General features: G+C 39.2%; 1 protein-coding gene across 5 annotated transcripts in view; it reads right to left on the reverse strand.

Moving 5' to 3' along the window:
• The window catches only part of arnt2 (aryl-hydrocarbon receptor nuclear translocator 2), an 89,746-nt gene extending 74,446 nt beyond the window's left edge, over positions 1–15,300 (reverse strand). The window contains exons 1-5 of one of the 5 annotated variants that reach the window (XM_039597929.1): positions 14,629–15,300; positions 8,019–8,130; positions 3,768–3,815; positions 1,969–2,019; positions 60–273 (exon numbers count right to left, since the gene is read on the reverse strand). In XM_039597929.1, coding sequence (XP_039453863.1) covers positions 60–273; positions 1,969–2,019; positions 3,768–3,815; positions 8,019–8,130; positions 14,629–14,659 — 456 coding nt within the window. In that variant the 5' untranslated portion in view covers positions 14,660–15,300. The other 4 variants (XM_039597965.1, XM_039598040.1, XM_039598000.1 and 1 more) reach the window with 4 other exon arrangements.
• Between the last annotated feature and the right edge of the window lie 1,841 nt (positions 15,301–17,141).

A 17,141-nucleotide genomic window follows, 5' to 3' on the forward strand; every position in this document is an offset into this window, starting at 1 on the left:
CTGCCATCCATCTTTTTACTGTGAGCAGCTAGAGCTCTGCTCCTCTGACAGTACAGTACCTGCTCCGTGAGAAAGGAGGGCTTATAGGCGCCATCAGTAGATGTGTTGCCGGTCCCCCTCATGGATTTCATATGGGAAACAGCCATACGCAGGATGGTCAGCTTATCGGGTTTTCGAGCTAAAGCACTGCAGGTGGGGACCATGTCCGATAGCTCAGTGATGTATTGGGTCATTTTGTTGCGCCGGCGTCTCTCAATCTCACTGTGGTTCTCTCTAAAACAGAGAAAAGATCAGTTAGAGGCTTTGAAGATGCAAGTTAGGAACCCCTTGCAGCCTTGGGCTGTATCTTATCAGGATGTTTTGGAACTTTAGATGAATGACTGTACAATTTGATCTCAAAGATACCCTTTGCTGTCAAATTATTATTCTTTATTTTAACAATTCTGTGTTTAAATATTCATCTAAGAAGAAAGCAGTGACAATAACACAGGGCACAAACAGTTAAGGATTTTAGTGGCTCCTCCCAGTATTGTTAAGTACTCTATTTGTGAAAACACCTATTTGTCTTAATCCTAGACATAATCCCCTGCACCCTGACCATTATTATACAAATAGACACAAGTCTAAAACGGCCAGATTAGCTAGTCCAATTTTATTTGGGGAAGCCCCAAAAACAACCAATGAATCTTTAAGTTGTTTGTGCTCCATCAAGCAGAATGTAACGAGGTTACGCTGCAGACTTTACAGATTTACCAGCAGAGAAAAGTTTTTTAAAAATCCATCATATCAGTATGGATATACATAAAAATCATGCTTGAGTCAAGTTGGTAGTTTTTATTGACACCTCATAGATTCTCATAAAACTCACCATTCTCTGAAATATTTGGAATGCAGTCAGAAAATTTTGGGTAAAAATTGAAAAATAAATGGATAAAATAAGATACAGGATAAGTGCACAATACCAAAATAAAACATACCAAGCCCTGCATAAGCTCAGCATACAAGGGAAGCTCTCAGCTTCGCTTACATCTGTCCCACATGTTGGATTCCATGGGAATCCAAGTATGAATAAAAACATCCTGGAAATCTTGTTAGATATAACAGTAAAAGTATAACCACGGAGTACAACTAAGGCTCTGTGGCTTCAGATTATAGTTATATTTTATATTTATGGTTTGGGTACACTCATGAAAAGCAAACAAAACACACAGTGAAGCCAAATCTTAATGCGAGTCTGAAAAATACTTAAAGTCCAGTTCTTGCTCATCTCTGTTATGTAGCAGAAATGTCGACCACACTTTGAAACACCCTGTGAGAGGAGATAAGACCTGCAGAATAAACCTAATGATACTTGAATTTGCTTCTTATTACTTACGATTATTTTTGATTATTTTAATTTTGTAAGAATTCATTACTGATATTACTTTTCATGTCCACCCCCCCCCCCCCAATTCCAGTTTCTAACTTTACCTTTTTGTTTTTAAGTTTGTTTGGTTCCCTTTTGTTTGTCTAACAAAGACCTTTTTGTTCTACACATGACTGTGTAAACAATCCCAAAGCCCTGGCCACAGGATATAATGCTAAAAAAGAGACTTTAGTGTTGCCATTTTGGATGTGGTGCTCTGATTACCTTGCAGTATAAAAATGTGTCTAACTGCTGGAATACGACCTGGTTTTAAAAAAACAAAACATAAAAGCTACAAACTGAGTGGGTATTATTAACTCTTTTATAACTGTTGAAAAAATGTCTATGCTCGCCTCTCTCATACTAAAGCACCTCTTTTGGTATTTTGTGTGTTTAACAAACTCAATGCTTTCAATTTTATTTTTAGCCATCTTTTTTTGGGAACATGTTGTGAGCATTTCTAACAACACGGAAATTTTTTTTTGTTGTTAGGATCAAAGTAAGTGTCTGTTGATCCCTGAATCAACGGAAAATCCTCTTTATGCCCAGCTGGCTAAGCCTACCTGGCATATCTCTCCTTATCCCCACCAGAATTCTGATCATCATCATCATACCTACAGAAAAGAGAGGACACAGCATGTAACACTCTTGACAAACATGTAGATACAGGAAAAGTATCAAGCGGGAGCTTCACTATCCATATTCAACTGCCATGCAATACTTCAATACATATTTATGATTTATGATGGATGCGACTAAGTCTGATGAAGATCATGTACAAAACTGGACAACAAGATAGCAATGGTTTCTCAGGTCATGTGTATTTTTAGGATTGTCACTTCATTCAGCACTGACTAGCAGTAACTCACAACCACTACTACTGCCGTCTCAAGGCACCAACGAACTGAGAAAACCAGTTACACAGGAGGGTGTTTGCCTCCTTTTTATAATTAAATTAACAATCAAAATATCAATTTTTTCAATTGTTTAATAAATTAAGTTAGTTTAACAATCCACTTCAAGAATATGTTACAGCATGATAAAATACACATAAAACCCAAGCATTCAAATGTCATCTAGTGTCAAATTCTACATGAGGTAAGAAAATTTTTCACTAGACTGAGGACATCTTGATTGCCCACTAATGCTAAAGGTTTACTAGAATTTAGAACAATCAAACAATAGCTCACAGCTAACAAGCAAGTTGCAAAAAAAACCCCACAAAACCCACTAGTGAATATTGTTTCTATGATTAAATTAAGTACACAATATCTGTAAAAATCTTTTTAAGTTAAGTTGTTCAAATTCCAACAAAAAACAAAGAAAAATTAAATAATTAAACTGGTGAATCTGCACTGTCCAACCTTAATATGAATGTGGTATGTGACGTCTTTGCTTGAGAGCTCGTATTTTGTTTGTAAAGACATGTCACCTCAATCCGTGAGGTTTCATCAGTTCTTAAAACAAATGTTAGAGAGTATTTAACCCCTAGTAGGGGATATTACCCGACTGAGAACCTTTCACACTGTGCCTGTATATAGGGGAGTGTTATTGCTTATCTCTCTAACCTACAGTTCTGGTGTTATAGTCTAAAATAGTACCATCTCACCCCACCCACCATCCCCCCTTAAAAAATAAAAATGACTTCCTTCTTTCAGTTCTTTTTTTCAGTTGATTCTTTTGTGTCACAAAATAAGATGCAAGGTGAATGAAAGCTGTTGTATATGGGAGAAAGCAATGATGAATATGCTGGAATGGAAACAGCAGATGTACAATGTGCATATGCAGCAGCACATCCTTTCATGGTATGCCTTTCTCAATCCACATAGATCAGACATGAAATGGGTCCATGAAAATGCAGTTCCTTGTGTAGCCAGCAGAGAGCAGCTCCTCCTCTCCATTGTCACTGTTCAACTTAACAGGCTGTCAGCTCTAAATAGCATTGACTGCTATATTTCAAAACTATCCTACACACTCACACATTACATTGTATGAAAAGGAACAAAGGAAAGACAAGCTGAAATGAAAGGAAATTGTGAGAGGACACTTAAGATGCAGTGACAGAGGAAGACTTGAGTCCCCTTTAAGTAAAAGAAAAAAAGTCACAATGTGTCCACATCAGTTACAAACAGGGTATCTGGAGGGTTATCAAAACATAACGCAATTTTTTTTAGAACTCTTTAATGATACCTTAAGTTAAGGGACCAATTTAAACCAACATAACTCCTACTTGGTTCCAAGTAAGCATTAACAATTTATTGTACCTGCCGATACCCTGAAACAAAAAACTGTGTGGTTTTCATGAACTATGTACTAAACAATTTCAGACAGTATGTGTGCCATCTACTATGAATGTTCTCACCTTGAAAATTTGCTAGGCCCCTCTCCATCTTCATCATCAAAGTCCATTCTGAGAAACAACAACAGGAAAGAGAATTACCACTTCTATCAATAGGAGATCTGGAAACACACTCTCATCATTAAATTTAGTGTGTTTTTTAATAAAAATTAAAAATATTACATAAACATATCAGAACATAGCCACAAGCTATGTTTGGCTGACAAATTACAAGCAATTCGTAATTCGCAGGAAGAGGTAGAATAGCTCCTTAGTCACTGGTAGAATACCTACCAATGGTTGGACAAAGCTGAACTCAAAGACAGCGGATGGTAACGAAGAGAAGGAAATGTAGTCAGAAATGAGTGGACTGAACTACCAGAAGGCAACATTGTAGACATTGAGGACAGCTACAAGTACCTAGGAATCCCACAGGCAAATGAGAACCACAAAGAGGACGCTAAGAAAGCTGTAACCACCAAGTACCTGCAAAGAGTCAGGCAAGTCCTGAGGAGTCAGCTGAAAGGTAAGAACAAAATCTGGGCTATCAACACCTAGGCCCTGCCTGTGATCAGGTACCCTGCTCCCGCTCCCTTCTCCCTTCACTTGTGAACAAGAACCCAAGATACTTGAACTCCTCCACTTGGGGCAAGAATTTGTCTCTGAGCCGGAATGGACACTCTACCCTTTTCTGGCTGAGGACCATGGCCTGAGACGTGGAGGTGCCGATTCTCATTCCCACCGCTTGACACTCGGCTGCGAACCATTCCGATGCGAGCTGTAGGCCATCACCTGATGAAGCCAACAGAACCACATCATCTGTGAAAAGCAGTGTTGAGATTCTGAGACCACCGAAGTGAAACCCTTCCACGGGGGTCAGCAGCTTCAGCAATGGAGATGCTGAACTCAGGTGCGGACTCAATGTCCCCAGTCTCCCTCGGAATGCTGTTGAAGCTCTGCCGGAGGTGTGAATTGAAGATCTAACGGGCCGGGGCCTCTGCTAGGTGTTTCCAGCGCACCCTCACTATACGTTTAGGTGCGCCAGTATCCTCCCCCGCTACCTGATTCAACACAAAACCAGGTGGTGATCAGTTGACAGCTCTGCCCCTCTCTTCACCCGAGTGTCCAGAACATTACGCCACAGGTCTGGTGATTGATGATCGAGTTTATAATCATATCACCAGGCCTATGGCTGGGGGTGTCTTGGTGCCCCGTGCACTTATGGAAACCCTTATGTTCGAATACGGTGTTCATTATGGACAAATTGTGGTTTGCAAAGAAGTCCAATAACAACACATTGCTCAGGTTCAGATCCAGGGGACCATTCCTCCCAATCATGCCCCTCCAGGTCTCACTGTCGTTGCCCAGATGAGTGTTGTTGTCCTACTGGGAGACTTCAGAGTCCCCAGGCGGAGCACCCTCAAGCACCCCACCCAGGAACCGCAAGAAGGCTGGGTACTCTAAAATGTGGTTCAGTGCATAAGTGCAGGCAACAGTCAGGACCTGTTTCCCCGACCAAAGGTGCAGGGAACAAAACCTCTCATCCACTGGGAGAAACCCCAACATACAGGCAGCAAGTTGAGGGGATAGTACGATCCCACCCCAGCCCGGTACCTCTCACCAAGGGCAACTCCAGACTGTGTTTTATTAGTTTGTGTCTTAGCACTAAATTAGCTAACGCAGCAGTCCCCAACCTTTTTTGCGCTACAGACCGGTTTATGTCCGACAATATTTTCACAGACTGGTTTTTAAGGAGTTGCGGATAAATACAACAAAATAAATACTGGTACCAAAAAAAAAAGATTTATTCATAACACACGGGAAAAGACCCAGGGAAACCAAGTTAACAATAAAAAAAATTTGTTTTAAAAATGACGATAAAAACCGGAAAAAAAAAACCCCCTGAAAACCAAATCTCCAAAAGTTGAATCTGTTCATCTGGACGTAGCGTTTTGTGGGAGAAACGTTTCGTCACTCATCCAGGTGACTTCTTCAGTCTCAGCTGACTGCAGGTTTCCCCAAACCTTATAAACAGTACATTTGCATAATGACTGAAACCAGCCCACTGAAGGAACAATGGGCTGTGAGGTCAGTTCCTTAATCATAATTATGCAAATTCCCATGACCATTGATCAACAATCACTGACCAAAACCCACTGATCAAAGAACACTGATCAATGGCCATGAGTACCATTCACAGAGAGTTGGGGAATGGCTGCAATCACAGCGTTGTAAGATGGCGAAAGATGTACCCTTAGGCCCCCTCCTCGATTCAGAGATGGTCTTTCCCTCTTCACGTAAATGGCCTCCTTGACTCCGCGCTCAAACCAGCGTTCCTCCCTCAAAACGCTACGTCCAGATGAACAGATTCAACTTTTGGAGATTTACTTTCCTGGATGATTGAGAATGCATCAAGACCTGAAAACCATAAGTTTCACACTCAAGCCTCAACTAATGCGGTCCGGAACCAGTTAACGTGTTTCTGTACATTACGCCTGTAAAGTTTATGAATGCAGCTTGCTAACCAACTTTTCTTTTATATAAGGGAGCATGACGGCAGCTTAAACGCTAATGTTAAAGCTTCCAAATGTGTAGTCCAAAACCAATGAGTGACAGCATTACTGCTAAAACAGTTATTAATAACTTATAACTATAAACTATCTGGCAAGTGCAGTTTTTAGAAACCTGGTAGAAAACCCAGTGCTGTCCAGGTAAAGGGTATCTAGACTTTCCTTAGTGCCCATTCCCAATGAAAAAACAAGTTTTCTTTCTAATTGCTGTTAAGAAAACTTGCTGGACAATTAAAACTGTTATGCACACTGTCTGCAGGCAACAGAGAAAATTTTTAGCTGTTCGTTACCTTGACATCATTTTGAAACCACACAAACACGTGAACACGTTCACATACACTCTGAGCTGAGCACATACAGCAGGAACACCATAGACAGTAGTAAACTGTATCGCAAACTTGTACCATACCTTACTCTCTACATTGCCTGTGCATGGGTTAAGTGCACTGTTAAGTGTAAACTGACCAACTAATGTACAGCAAACAGAAATATACAAATCAAATCTAGAGCAATCAATGTGTATTCGAAATCATTCTTTTAATTCTGTGACTTCCATTCTAATGCAGTCTGCCTTCAATATGAGATGTGGTTCCATTCTAAATAAATTCTTTTTAAAGTTCTCCATTTAAACTAAAAAACTGAAATAACAGACAAATTCAAAAAACTTATTTCCGCTTTCATTTTTCATTTGCCACTAGAATATTTTTCATATAAAGAGGTGAGAAAATATCCTCGCACATTTTATCACTCACAGAAACTGTGAATGATAGAACAGTATTAACAGTATACAGTTACTTTTTCAGTTAATACTGTTAATGAATCACAACTCGATGGAAGGGAGGATCATTGTTGGCTTTTTCCTGCAGAGAGAACAGCTGGACCTCACAAATAGTATCTTGTGCGCGGAAACAATTCTTATAAATGAGTCTTCTAAACAATATGCTTTCAAAGTTTGAGACACCAAAAATAAGTTCTAGTTTTTCATTTAAACCTTGATTGTCTTTCTGGTATTGAGATTGTGGGATGCAACTACGTGAGTACCCATGCTTAGAAAAATCAGTAATTATTATCAATAGACACAATGTGTTGATAATTACTATTGATAATGGTAAAATGCTGGACTACTCCATTTTTCCATTATCAATAGCAATGAATCTTGCTGCATCAACAGAACAAGAATCAGTTCCATGTCCCACAGTGGAACCCAACTCCATTGAGCAGTTTGCAATTAGAAAGTGGTGAGTTTATTGCAGCCAGTCGTCTAGCCATGAACTGTGTAATCATACTGCTGTGATGAACTAGAAATACCAACGTATTAAATCTTACATGGTTTCAACAAGGATGAGAGAGTCTTAGCATTGTTCCCAGAAGTGTTAGAAATCGCTCTTTGATGGTGTACTCATTGCCCAAATACAGACATGTAGGTGCAGATAAATGTAAAAGCAGAAGACAACAAGAACATTTGGCTTGTCAATACACTTATGCTGCAGTATTGAGGACACTGTGAGTCCTAAACCTCAATACAATTACACTGATTGCATTTACTAGTTCAGAATACAGTAAATTTAACACTAATAGAATTTAAAGGAATGATGACCAGACAAAGCTTTTTGGATCCTTTAACATCCTTTTTTTAAAGCTTTGCCACAGAACAGATTTTTTTCGGGATTAATTTCCACAGCATATCAGCAGTAAAGACACTCACCCTCCTGATCTCCTCTTGCCCCCACGACCTGGGACGGCTCCACCCATCCTCACCGGTCCAGATCCCACAGCTCCTGGCATTGAAACTGTCCCTGGCAACTCACTGCCCATTTCTGGAAGATATAACAGAGGGAGGACTAACTATGATTTTAATCTTAAAGCAATATAATTTGCAGATGTGTGTGGTGAGCTGTAAAACTGTTTCGATGCTTGTGTGTCCTCTGTGAGTGTCACCAGGGTCTGTATGTGTTTTCTTCATTGGTTAATATAAACTGTAATTTGCAAATGTGCATTTGAAGTACTGTAAGATGTGTCAAATATTCTAAACTACTCGCATGTATGTTTACATTGCTTTTATGTTACAGTGCTGTTAAAAAAATATTTGTCACACTTTCAGATTATCAAACGTTTTTAGACAAAGATAACTCATTTAAATGTTATCTTTGTCTGTCCTCGCCTCTGTCAGTGCGCCCCAGGGCAGCTGTGGCTACAGTGTAGCTTGCCATCACCAGTGTGTGAATGGGTGAATGACTGAATGTAGTGTAAAGCGCTTTGGGGTCCTTAAGGACTAAGTAAAGCGCTATACAAATGCAGGCCATTTACCATTTAAATACAAAATGTGGTTTTTAAATGATGATTTAATTTATCAAATTGCTGGCAAGGGTGGCAGCAAATACTTTTTCACAGCACTGTACCTATTTAAATAGTACCATAACAGCCAAGACAGCAAAGTTGATGAAAAGCAGCCCAATTAAAGTTCCTGACATTCATGCAAAAATGACACAGAGGCTTTTTACCTTTACCTACTATCATCAAAACATGCCATGATGGAATTCAATTTTTCAATTCAATTCAATTTTATTTATATAGCGCCAAACACAACAACAGTCGCCTGAAGGTGCTTGGAATGACCTCGGCAAGAATGTTATTCTATCCCTCAGAGCTCAGCAGACTTGGAGAGTCAATATCAGTGCACTATGAAGACTTGTGGTGGCGCATGGGAGTACATCAACTTATTAAGTGTGCCTATGCCAAGAGGCACACTTATTACTATTCGTCTGATTTATTAAGTGTGCCTATGCCAAGAGGCACACTTATTACTATTCGTCAGATTTATCCTACTTATTATTATTCCTCAGTTTCCACCTGAAATTTTGCAGCGTAACTCACCCCGCAGTTTTGAGACAAGGTTCACATATGTTAAATCATTTTGTGCGGCTGGATCTGGAATGGTGTGCTATGACTTTTGGTGTTTATGACTTTTATAGTTTTTTAAATATTAATATTTTAGTGAAAATCTTCCCGCGCTTATCTGCCCCACAGTTTTGAGACAAGGGTTACATGTGTTAGATCATTTTCTGCGGCTGGAGCTGGACTAGTATGCTATGACTTTTGGTGTTCATGACTTTTATGGTTTTTTAAATATTTAGATTTTAGTGCAAATTTAGGGCCATTTCTAGGCCCGTGAGAAAGATTCATCTTTTGGCCCCATAGAAACAGACTTCATTTGTGGTGTGTTGGCTCTCTCTAGTGGTATACCGGGAATAGTACGGCCGAAAGGGTGTATGCTTGTATATATCTATATATCTCTATATCTCTATATCTCTCTCTCTCTATATATCTCTCTCTCTCTCTATATATATACATATATATATAGATATAGATATATATAGATATACACACACACACACACACACACACACACACACACATATATATACATACATACATACATATATAACACATATATGCCTAAAACATTAAGCTCCATTTGCATTATTATACACTGGTACTATTACTGTGCATTATATTTCATACACTAAACGACAAAATTAAAAACTGCATTTTTTTTATATGCTTCAGAGTGGTACATGTTCCCTTTGGTGGAACTCTCTTAAAGAGAGTCAGTGAGAAGTCTGGAACTCAACCAGTATGCAACTTCAGAAAGTCAGAAACAAAAAAGCCCTGGGGTTTAATCCATTAATGAGCCTTTGGGGAGACTAAAGGAAATGCTGCCTACTTTCTCCTTTTCAATCACTGCACACCCTTAACCAAGGTTGTTTCTATTCCCGCTCTTCAGTCACGCTTTATTTCTGACCTCCGTAGTTTTTTTCCCTAGCGACAAAGTTTTACAAACAGCCCTCAAAAAGAAGAATTATTACACACTCAAAATACCACTATACGCGTCTTTCAAGTTTCTTTACTGGAGTTAGTAAACTAATTCAACAGTGAATCCATTCATTAATTATTTGAGTGCAGCTAGCTAAATAACAAAAAAACAAATGCTGCTAAAGACACATACAGTGAAAGTGGAAATCCTATATCCTTAGTTTTAACCTAAAACTCATTGTTGCACCCAGGGGCAGCACAAAAGTGACCCCGCTTAAACTCATTTTTAGTTTTAGCCCCCTTGATTTCCCCCGAGTTATCATTTCTGTCACTAGTTAGCTAACATTAACTAATGGAAGTCTATTAGACGCAACAAACCAACCAACCCGGTAACGTAGAAGATGGCGCTGAACATGTTTTTACAACTTTAATTTTAAGCACTTAAAAAAAAAAAAAAAATACAGCACCTAAAAGTTACAACTATGTCAGTTTCGTAGTGTTTCATGTCTCCTTTAAATGTCATGATTAAAATGTTGAACACCGTCAGTGTTTCTCTATACCTCTACGATCATTCCTCATGATGAATTATCACTTATTATCATGTAGAAGTCAAAGGCCAAAATGTAAAAGACTTTATTTTAAAGGTAACATTATCTGTATTCACAAACTATGTTTATTGAGCATGTGTCTAAATCGAACCCAAATGATATAGCCTGTACAGTTACACAGGGCTTGTTTGCAATAGTGACTTGACTATGAAATAGTAACCTCTTGTTTCGAAAAATACAGTTCGTCACAATCATACATTAATGCTGGCATGTGTTGGCTGATAATGTAAGTAGAAACGTGCAGAACCCTTAAAAATATATGCCTCAAGTCACTAAGTTTCACTGCTGTATAAATGGGCAGTTAGTTGTTTAGTCCCTGTGTGTAAATATGATTTTTGGGGACCTTTTCTGTAACTTAAATAAATATTCCCAACCGCTTAACCAAGGCGAAGCTGGGATCGGCTTGAGCATCCCACAACCCTAATCTAGACAAGCTAGTCTGATAGTGAATGGATGAATCTAATATAAGTAGTGGAAAAAGCTCAAATTTCTCCATAGTACAACATGACATGTTTAAATGTTTCTCTACAGTCTTGGAGGGATATTCTGATCTGCTGTTATATACTGGTATATAGTGCTCAATATGTAACAATATGATCTTGATGATTCTGACTCAGCCGCTTACATACTCTCAGCACTACCTGTAGCAGAGGATGGAAGGTAAATAAATAAAAACTCCATTATTTTCCCGTTTCAAAATAAAAAATCCTCTTAAAAATGACATCCTTGGCACAGGGCTATGGAGTCAGAACTTAACATAGCGCCTGTTATGATTTAAATAAAATACCTGGCTCAATAACTTTCACATGTCCACGGCAGAACTCGGAAGTGTGGCTATGAAACAAACTTTACTTGGAAGGTTTATGAATTGAATAAATCAAAATCAACTGACCTTAGTACAGGTGTATAACAACTTTCTGTTTTTTAATCACTCAGTTAATGGAAAATGATTTCAGCAATAAATAAGACTAGTTTAATTGAAAATGAACAAGTCAACAAGGCTAAAGATCTGACCAAGGAAAGTCTGCTACATTCTAGCAATTATTCTTCTGTGAGCTGCAGTTTAATTTATGGCCTGATTTTTTTTGTCCTCTCAAAACACACAAACCTCATCAGATCATTTCACTTCTCGTGTTTCTCAGGCTCTTACACCAAATGGGTCTGAGCCACAGAATCATGGGAATAATCCTGCAGTGACCAGCCCCTCCCACATCCTTGCTATCTGGTCTGAGGCCAATGTACCTGACTCTACTGCCATCCCAGGGAAACTGTAAGGCTGATTTTTTTCCTGACTGTGCTTAATGACACACAGAGCCCTCACTGCCTGGGAGCCTTATATTCAAAATCGTTGGTCCAGTATATCCACTCTCCCTCATCTGCATGTCCCTCTGATTTACTCAATTCTAATCTTGTCCATCCTGCTCACTCCCAATGAAAACTTCATCTTCAGTTCTGCATCCTGTCATTTTGTCAGTGCCCCCCCCTCTTCAAACCATACACCATCATTCTTGCTTCTATCCTTCTGTCAGAAATGACTCCTGAAATTCCTCCACCATGCCTGCTCACACTTCTTCACCTTTTTTTCCTGCAGTTTTTGTCTGCTGACAGTGCCCTTTCATTGTCTGACAGGACTGTTCATTTTTCATTCTAATTGCACCTCACTTCAACACTCTGTATGCAGCAAAGGTACTAATAACCAGTCAGCTCTTTATTTATATTCCCTTTTCATTTACACTGTCAATGAAGTGACGCAAAGCATTAAGGCTGACCCGTTTCTTCAAGAGAGTCTCTGTCCTCCGCACAGGAATAATTACTTTGCCGCAGTACTTTTTCGGATTACGTCAACTTGAATTCATTTAAGCTACAGTGACATATTATCTGTGACAAGAAAAAAATTCTTAAGGGTGCTGCACACTCACGACCACCTTTGATCATAGGACGTTTGCACAGATCGCCTGAGAAGAGGCAACGTTTCTCCCAACAGTCGCTGTCTCACTTGGACTGACTGCAGTCAATATCAGAGACTGTTGAAGGTTTGCAAATAATTTCTGTCTAACTAATAAATGTAAACAGATTGCAGAGTCCGTGTCAGTGATCACAAATAGAGAGAACTCAACTCTATTTGTGCCAGCTGAGTTGAGTCCTGGCTATTTTCTTGTATCACAGGAAAACTGCTGAGGCCAAATGGACTTTTTAAATGGGAATTCCTACCTATATAGACGGCAACAAATATGTGATTTTCAATGATTTACCACAGTTAATTACTGTATTATCAAAAACAGATTGCTTGTAATTGACTGCTTGACCCTATTTAATCTCAGACTGTGGAGTGCTCTCTTCTAGGATGACAGTCACAGAGCTTGAAATCTTTGGTTTGATGCTGATGAAATAGATTCTAACCCTTCAGCAGCATACTGAAGACTTGCTGAATGAATTCCAGTGAGTACTGAAGCTGCTGTATAACTTTATCATCACTTCGTGGTTGTTTTCCCTTTGAAATGCCATCAAAATTCAACTAATTCAATCTATTTAGTAGTATATACTTTCTTTCTTTACCAAGTATTAATGTAGCAAACAGGTAGAACTTCCCATACAACTTATTTAGTAAACTGGCAAAATGAGGACAATGTATTAGCATTGTAGTGAAATTTTTAGGACTGATTCAAGCAGCTAACTTCTATTAATGCTGATGGTTAACATTTGGTACTGCAGTTGTGTCCGTCTGCATATCTACAAGTATTTGGCAACAGAAAGCTTGTTGAGAGGGGTTTTTAACCAACTTCCATGCATGCTGCAACTGCCTGTTGCTTGACATGGGCCAAAAGCTGACTGGTGAACGGTGGAGTTCACCAAGAATGGGAGAAAGATTTAAAAAAAATACCAAAGATCAAAATAGCATCATGAAAAGTGACACTGGCTACAGTGGGCACTTTTCATTGTTTTTAGCATTTTGTTTCAGTTCGGTTCTTTGTATCTTATAACTTCTCCGTGCCTGGCTAAGGACCGACAACAGCACAGGCAACAGTAGCCCACAAAAGGTTGTGCATCATATTTCTGACACCTGATGTTCTCTGCATCAGTTGTCACATGGACACTCCGTAAGTGTCCACGCACCGCCAACGCGCTACCGCCGCTGAACCGTAATTTCCACTCGACTCTGCAGCATGTTTGTGGTTTTTAAAAGTTTAGATATATGGATTCAGCTTACTTGTTTTCACCGTGGCTTGACGCCGGCTTGCAGTTACCTTTCAGTTACTTGTTTATTTACCCCAAACCAAACCAAGAGGAAATCCCAAAGTGCAGGGGCAGACTTTTAAATAGCATTCCGCTTTGTCCAAGCGCCCCGGAACATATTTATCGGCTTTCTGTGCAATAAAGAAACAACAGGCACGAAACTGAGATACACGAATAAGGCAAATGCCGATGTGAGACTGCTCCCCTTTCATAAAAACAAGCATTTAAATATCTTAGAGGCAACACAGAGCATATAAGGGGCAATGGGGTACGGCAACAATATGCAAAATAACCTTTTGTATCACTGAGAGAGGAAAGCAACGGGCTGGACAGACGAATCCATACAGCTAGCAGTTCTACGGGACACGAATCGGAGCAAAAGTATGACAACAAATGGGCATAACCCCATAAAATCACACAGCAACCACGTCATTTCGACAGAAGTTGGCTGCAAACCTGGGAAGAAAAGCCTCGCGGTGGTGTGAATGTCGGCTTGGTGGGGGAAGGGATATGGATGCTGGAGCCAGGCTACGGCGGCCTGTCGGAGCTTCGACCTTCTTCAGCAACAGTCGAAATAAAACCCGGCTGTATTTTCTCCATTACTGTCGTGAACATATCCTATTTTATTTCTCCACCAGCACACTATAACTGCTCACTTACCGGACGGGTTGACCGCAGCCGGGGTTGCCATGTTTCCTCGGCGGAGAAAAATAACAAAACGGCGGCGATGCAGATGACGCACAATACGGCTCGAAAGCCCCCGTGAGAGACTCTCTCCTCCGCGGGATTAGCACGCGAGACTCGGTCTAGCCACCAACTACACATCCGCTAAAGCAGGGGAAAATAATGTGGACTCAAGCAGCTAACAAAGCCTGTCTATATAAATGTATATATATAGAGAGAGAGAGAGAGAGAGAGACGGATAGATTTAAAAATATATATATGACGTATCTTTAATGGAAAAAAAGTGGTTTTAATAAAATTCAAGATGTCTGAATGGTAACACCGCGAGATTTTCGACTTGCTTGAATAAATTAATGTTATACAGTGTAGCAGCTAGTGTACGTAATCCATGGTGCTTTGAAAGCAAGCATCAGTGTTTTTTAGTGGGCTTGTTTGTTGGGACGGTTGGAAGAATACATGTCCACCTTCTACGATTGTTCGCTGCTCTTCCTCTTGGCACCGAGCCTTGCAGTTGTGGACTTCTTGCAAGGCTCTTCTCGGTCAATTGATCGTCAGTTGTTAACCTTTGCATTTGTTCTGCCTTAAAATATTATCTCCCATTAAGTATTATTGTAGTATCCGTATCACTGCAGGGTCCTGACTGATGTTCGCGCTATATAATAAAAACTGAACTGAGTTTAATTCCTCATTCTCTTGTACCTTTTTTATATTAAATCAATCAATTTTGGCAAAATCTGAAACAGTTAAGACACAAGTAGGTCTTATTTCCCCTTATTAAAAACTCTACGCACAGGATAATGCAATCTTCGACATCTAAAAAGATTTCACGCTTATTAGTGATAATAATTAAGAAAAAGACCACCAACACACACACACACACACACACATAGAGGAAACTGGATAGGATAAGCTGTTCATGTTAAGATTTACCTGTAATTGATTTTGTCAACATTCACGTTATTTTCATCTATTAAATTACATTAGATTAAATGATTTCATCAGTAAATAATTAAGTTGAGACGATATTTTATTGTGTGAATGACAGAAGTTGGACAAAGTAAACACCTCAGTCTCCGCAGATCCTCTGATACTATTATGATCTTCAGTCCCTACTTATTTCACAGCTTCTTATCTTAAATGTAAAATATATTAGGAAGGAGTGGTAACATTTCTGTTTTTAAGAAAGTTGATTTAACAGTTTAACTTAACAACAACTTCTTTTCTGTAATACTAACACAGCAAAATAAATTACTACAGTAATCTTTTAGGTGAAAATAAAAATAATATGAAAAGCATATGGATAGTAATCAATAATATTGTAAATAAAGGTACTAAAGGATTGGAGTATTCAAAAAACTTCCAAATACAAAATACAATAATCAGTGACATAAAACAAATTGCAAATGATTTTAATGATTTTTACTCGCTGTGGGTCCTGGCTTGGCTAAAATTCATAATATTTGGGAATCGCACATATTCTACCATACTGACATTCATGCAAATTTGATGTCTTTAAGTGTTTTTGCTGTTGTTTTTTTAGCAATATTTACAAGTTTGAAATAAACTGTTCGATTCTATTCTAGGGTCAGAATTTGACGTAATTGACATAAAAGCATGGATACAGCCTGCCTTATAACAGTTCAGGCTGATGATTTTGATGTAATGGTGCAAGGGATATTTTCTTGGCACACTTTGCACATCCAATTTAGCAATTTTCAATTTAATATAAACACCACCTCCTACCCAAGTGCTAATGCTGACCATCATGTCTATCCCAGAGAGTTCCCATCTTTTGGCTGTTTCCAGCAGGAGAAGGTGGCGTAAGATCAAAAAGCTCAGATGATTGGATTCTTGAACCTGTCAATGAATTGGCTGTACTCAGATGTCCTCCACAGTCCCTGGTCAATCCAAGACAGTCTGGGATATTGTAGAAGGAGAAAATCATGTGAATGTGTAGCTGACAATTCTGAAGGAAGTGTGTAATGCCAGAGTTTGGATACACAACTCTTAATGGATAAGGTGATGTTTTGTTTGCATCTTTTCATTGCTGATCAAAAGAAAAATATAGATTCAGACAAACCTCCCCAGTTCATTTAAAGCAGGTTTAACTTTTAGCCTGATTAATGCCTTTAATAATACATCCCCTTTTTGAAGTGTAAATGCACATCATCAAATGGCGTAATTTCTTTAACCAGTGAAAACATTCTATCAGTTGTAGCATATGACACCAGAGCTTTTGTTGGCAGTTCAACAAATACAGTGCCATAAATACTTGCTGCATCTGTTTGGTGGACACACATGCAGCTGCACACTGAGAGTGGAGCAGTGGAGCAGTGGTAGGGTTGTGTGCTGCACTCTGCTATGCTATGCTTATAAGACTCAGATGCAGAGCGGAGATGCAGCAGCCACCAGTAACTCTTTCCCCCTGCTCTCTGTCCATCTGCCCCCAACATCATCTTTTCCTCTGCCCTCCCTTTGTACTTCCTTTC

The sequence above is a fragment of the Oreochromis aureus genome, linkage group 1 (assembly GCF_013358895.1).
Source record: "Oreochromis aureus strain Israel breed Guangdong linkage group 1, ZZ_aureus, whole genome shotgun sequence".
In the NCBI taxonomy this organism is placed as follows: domain Eukaryota; kingdom Metazoa; phylum Chordata; class Actinopteri; order Cichliformes; family Cichlidae; genus Oreochromis; species Oreochromis aureus.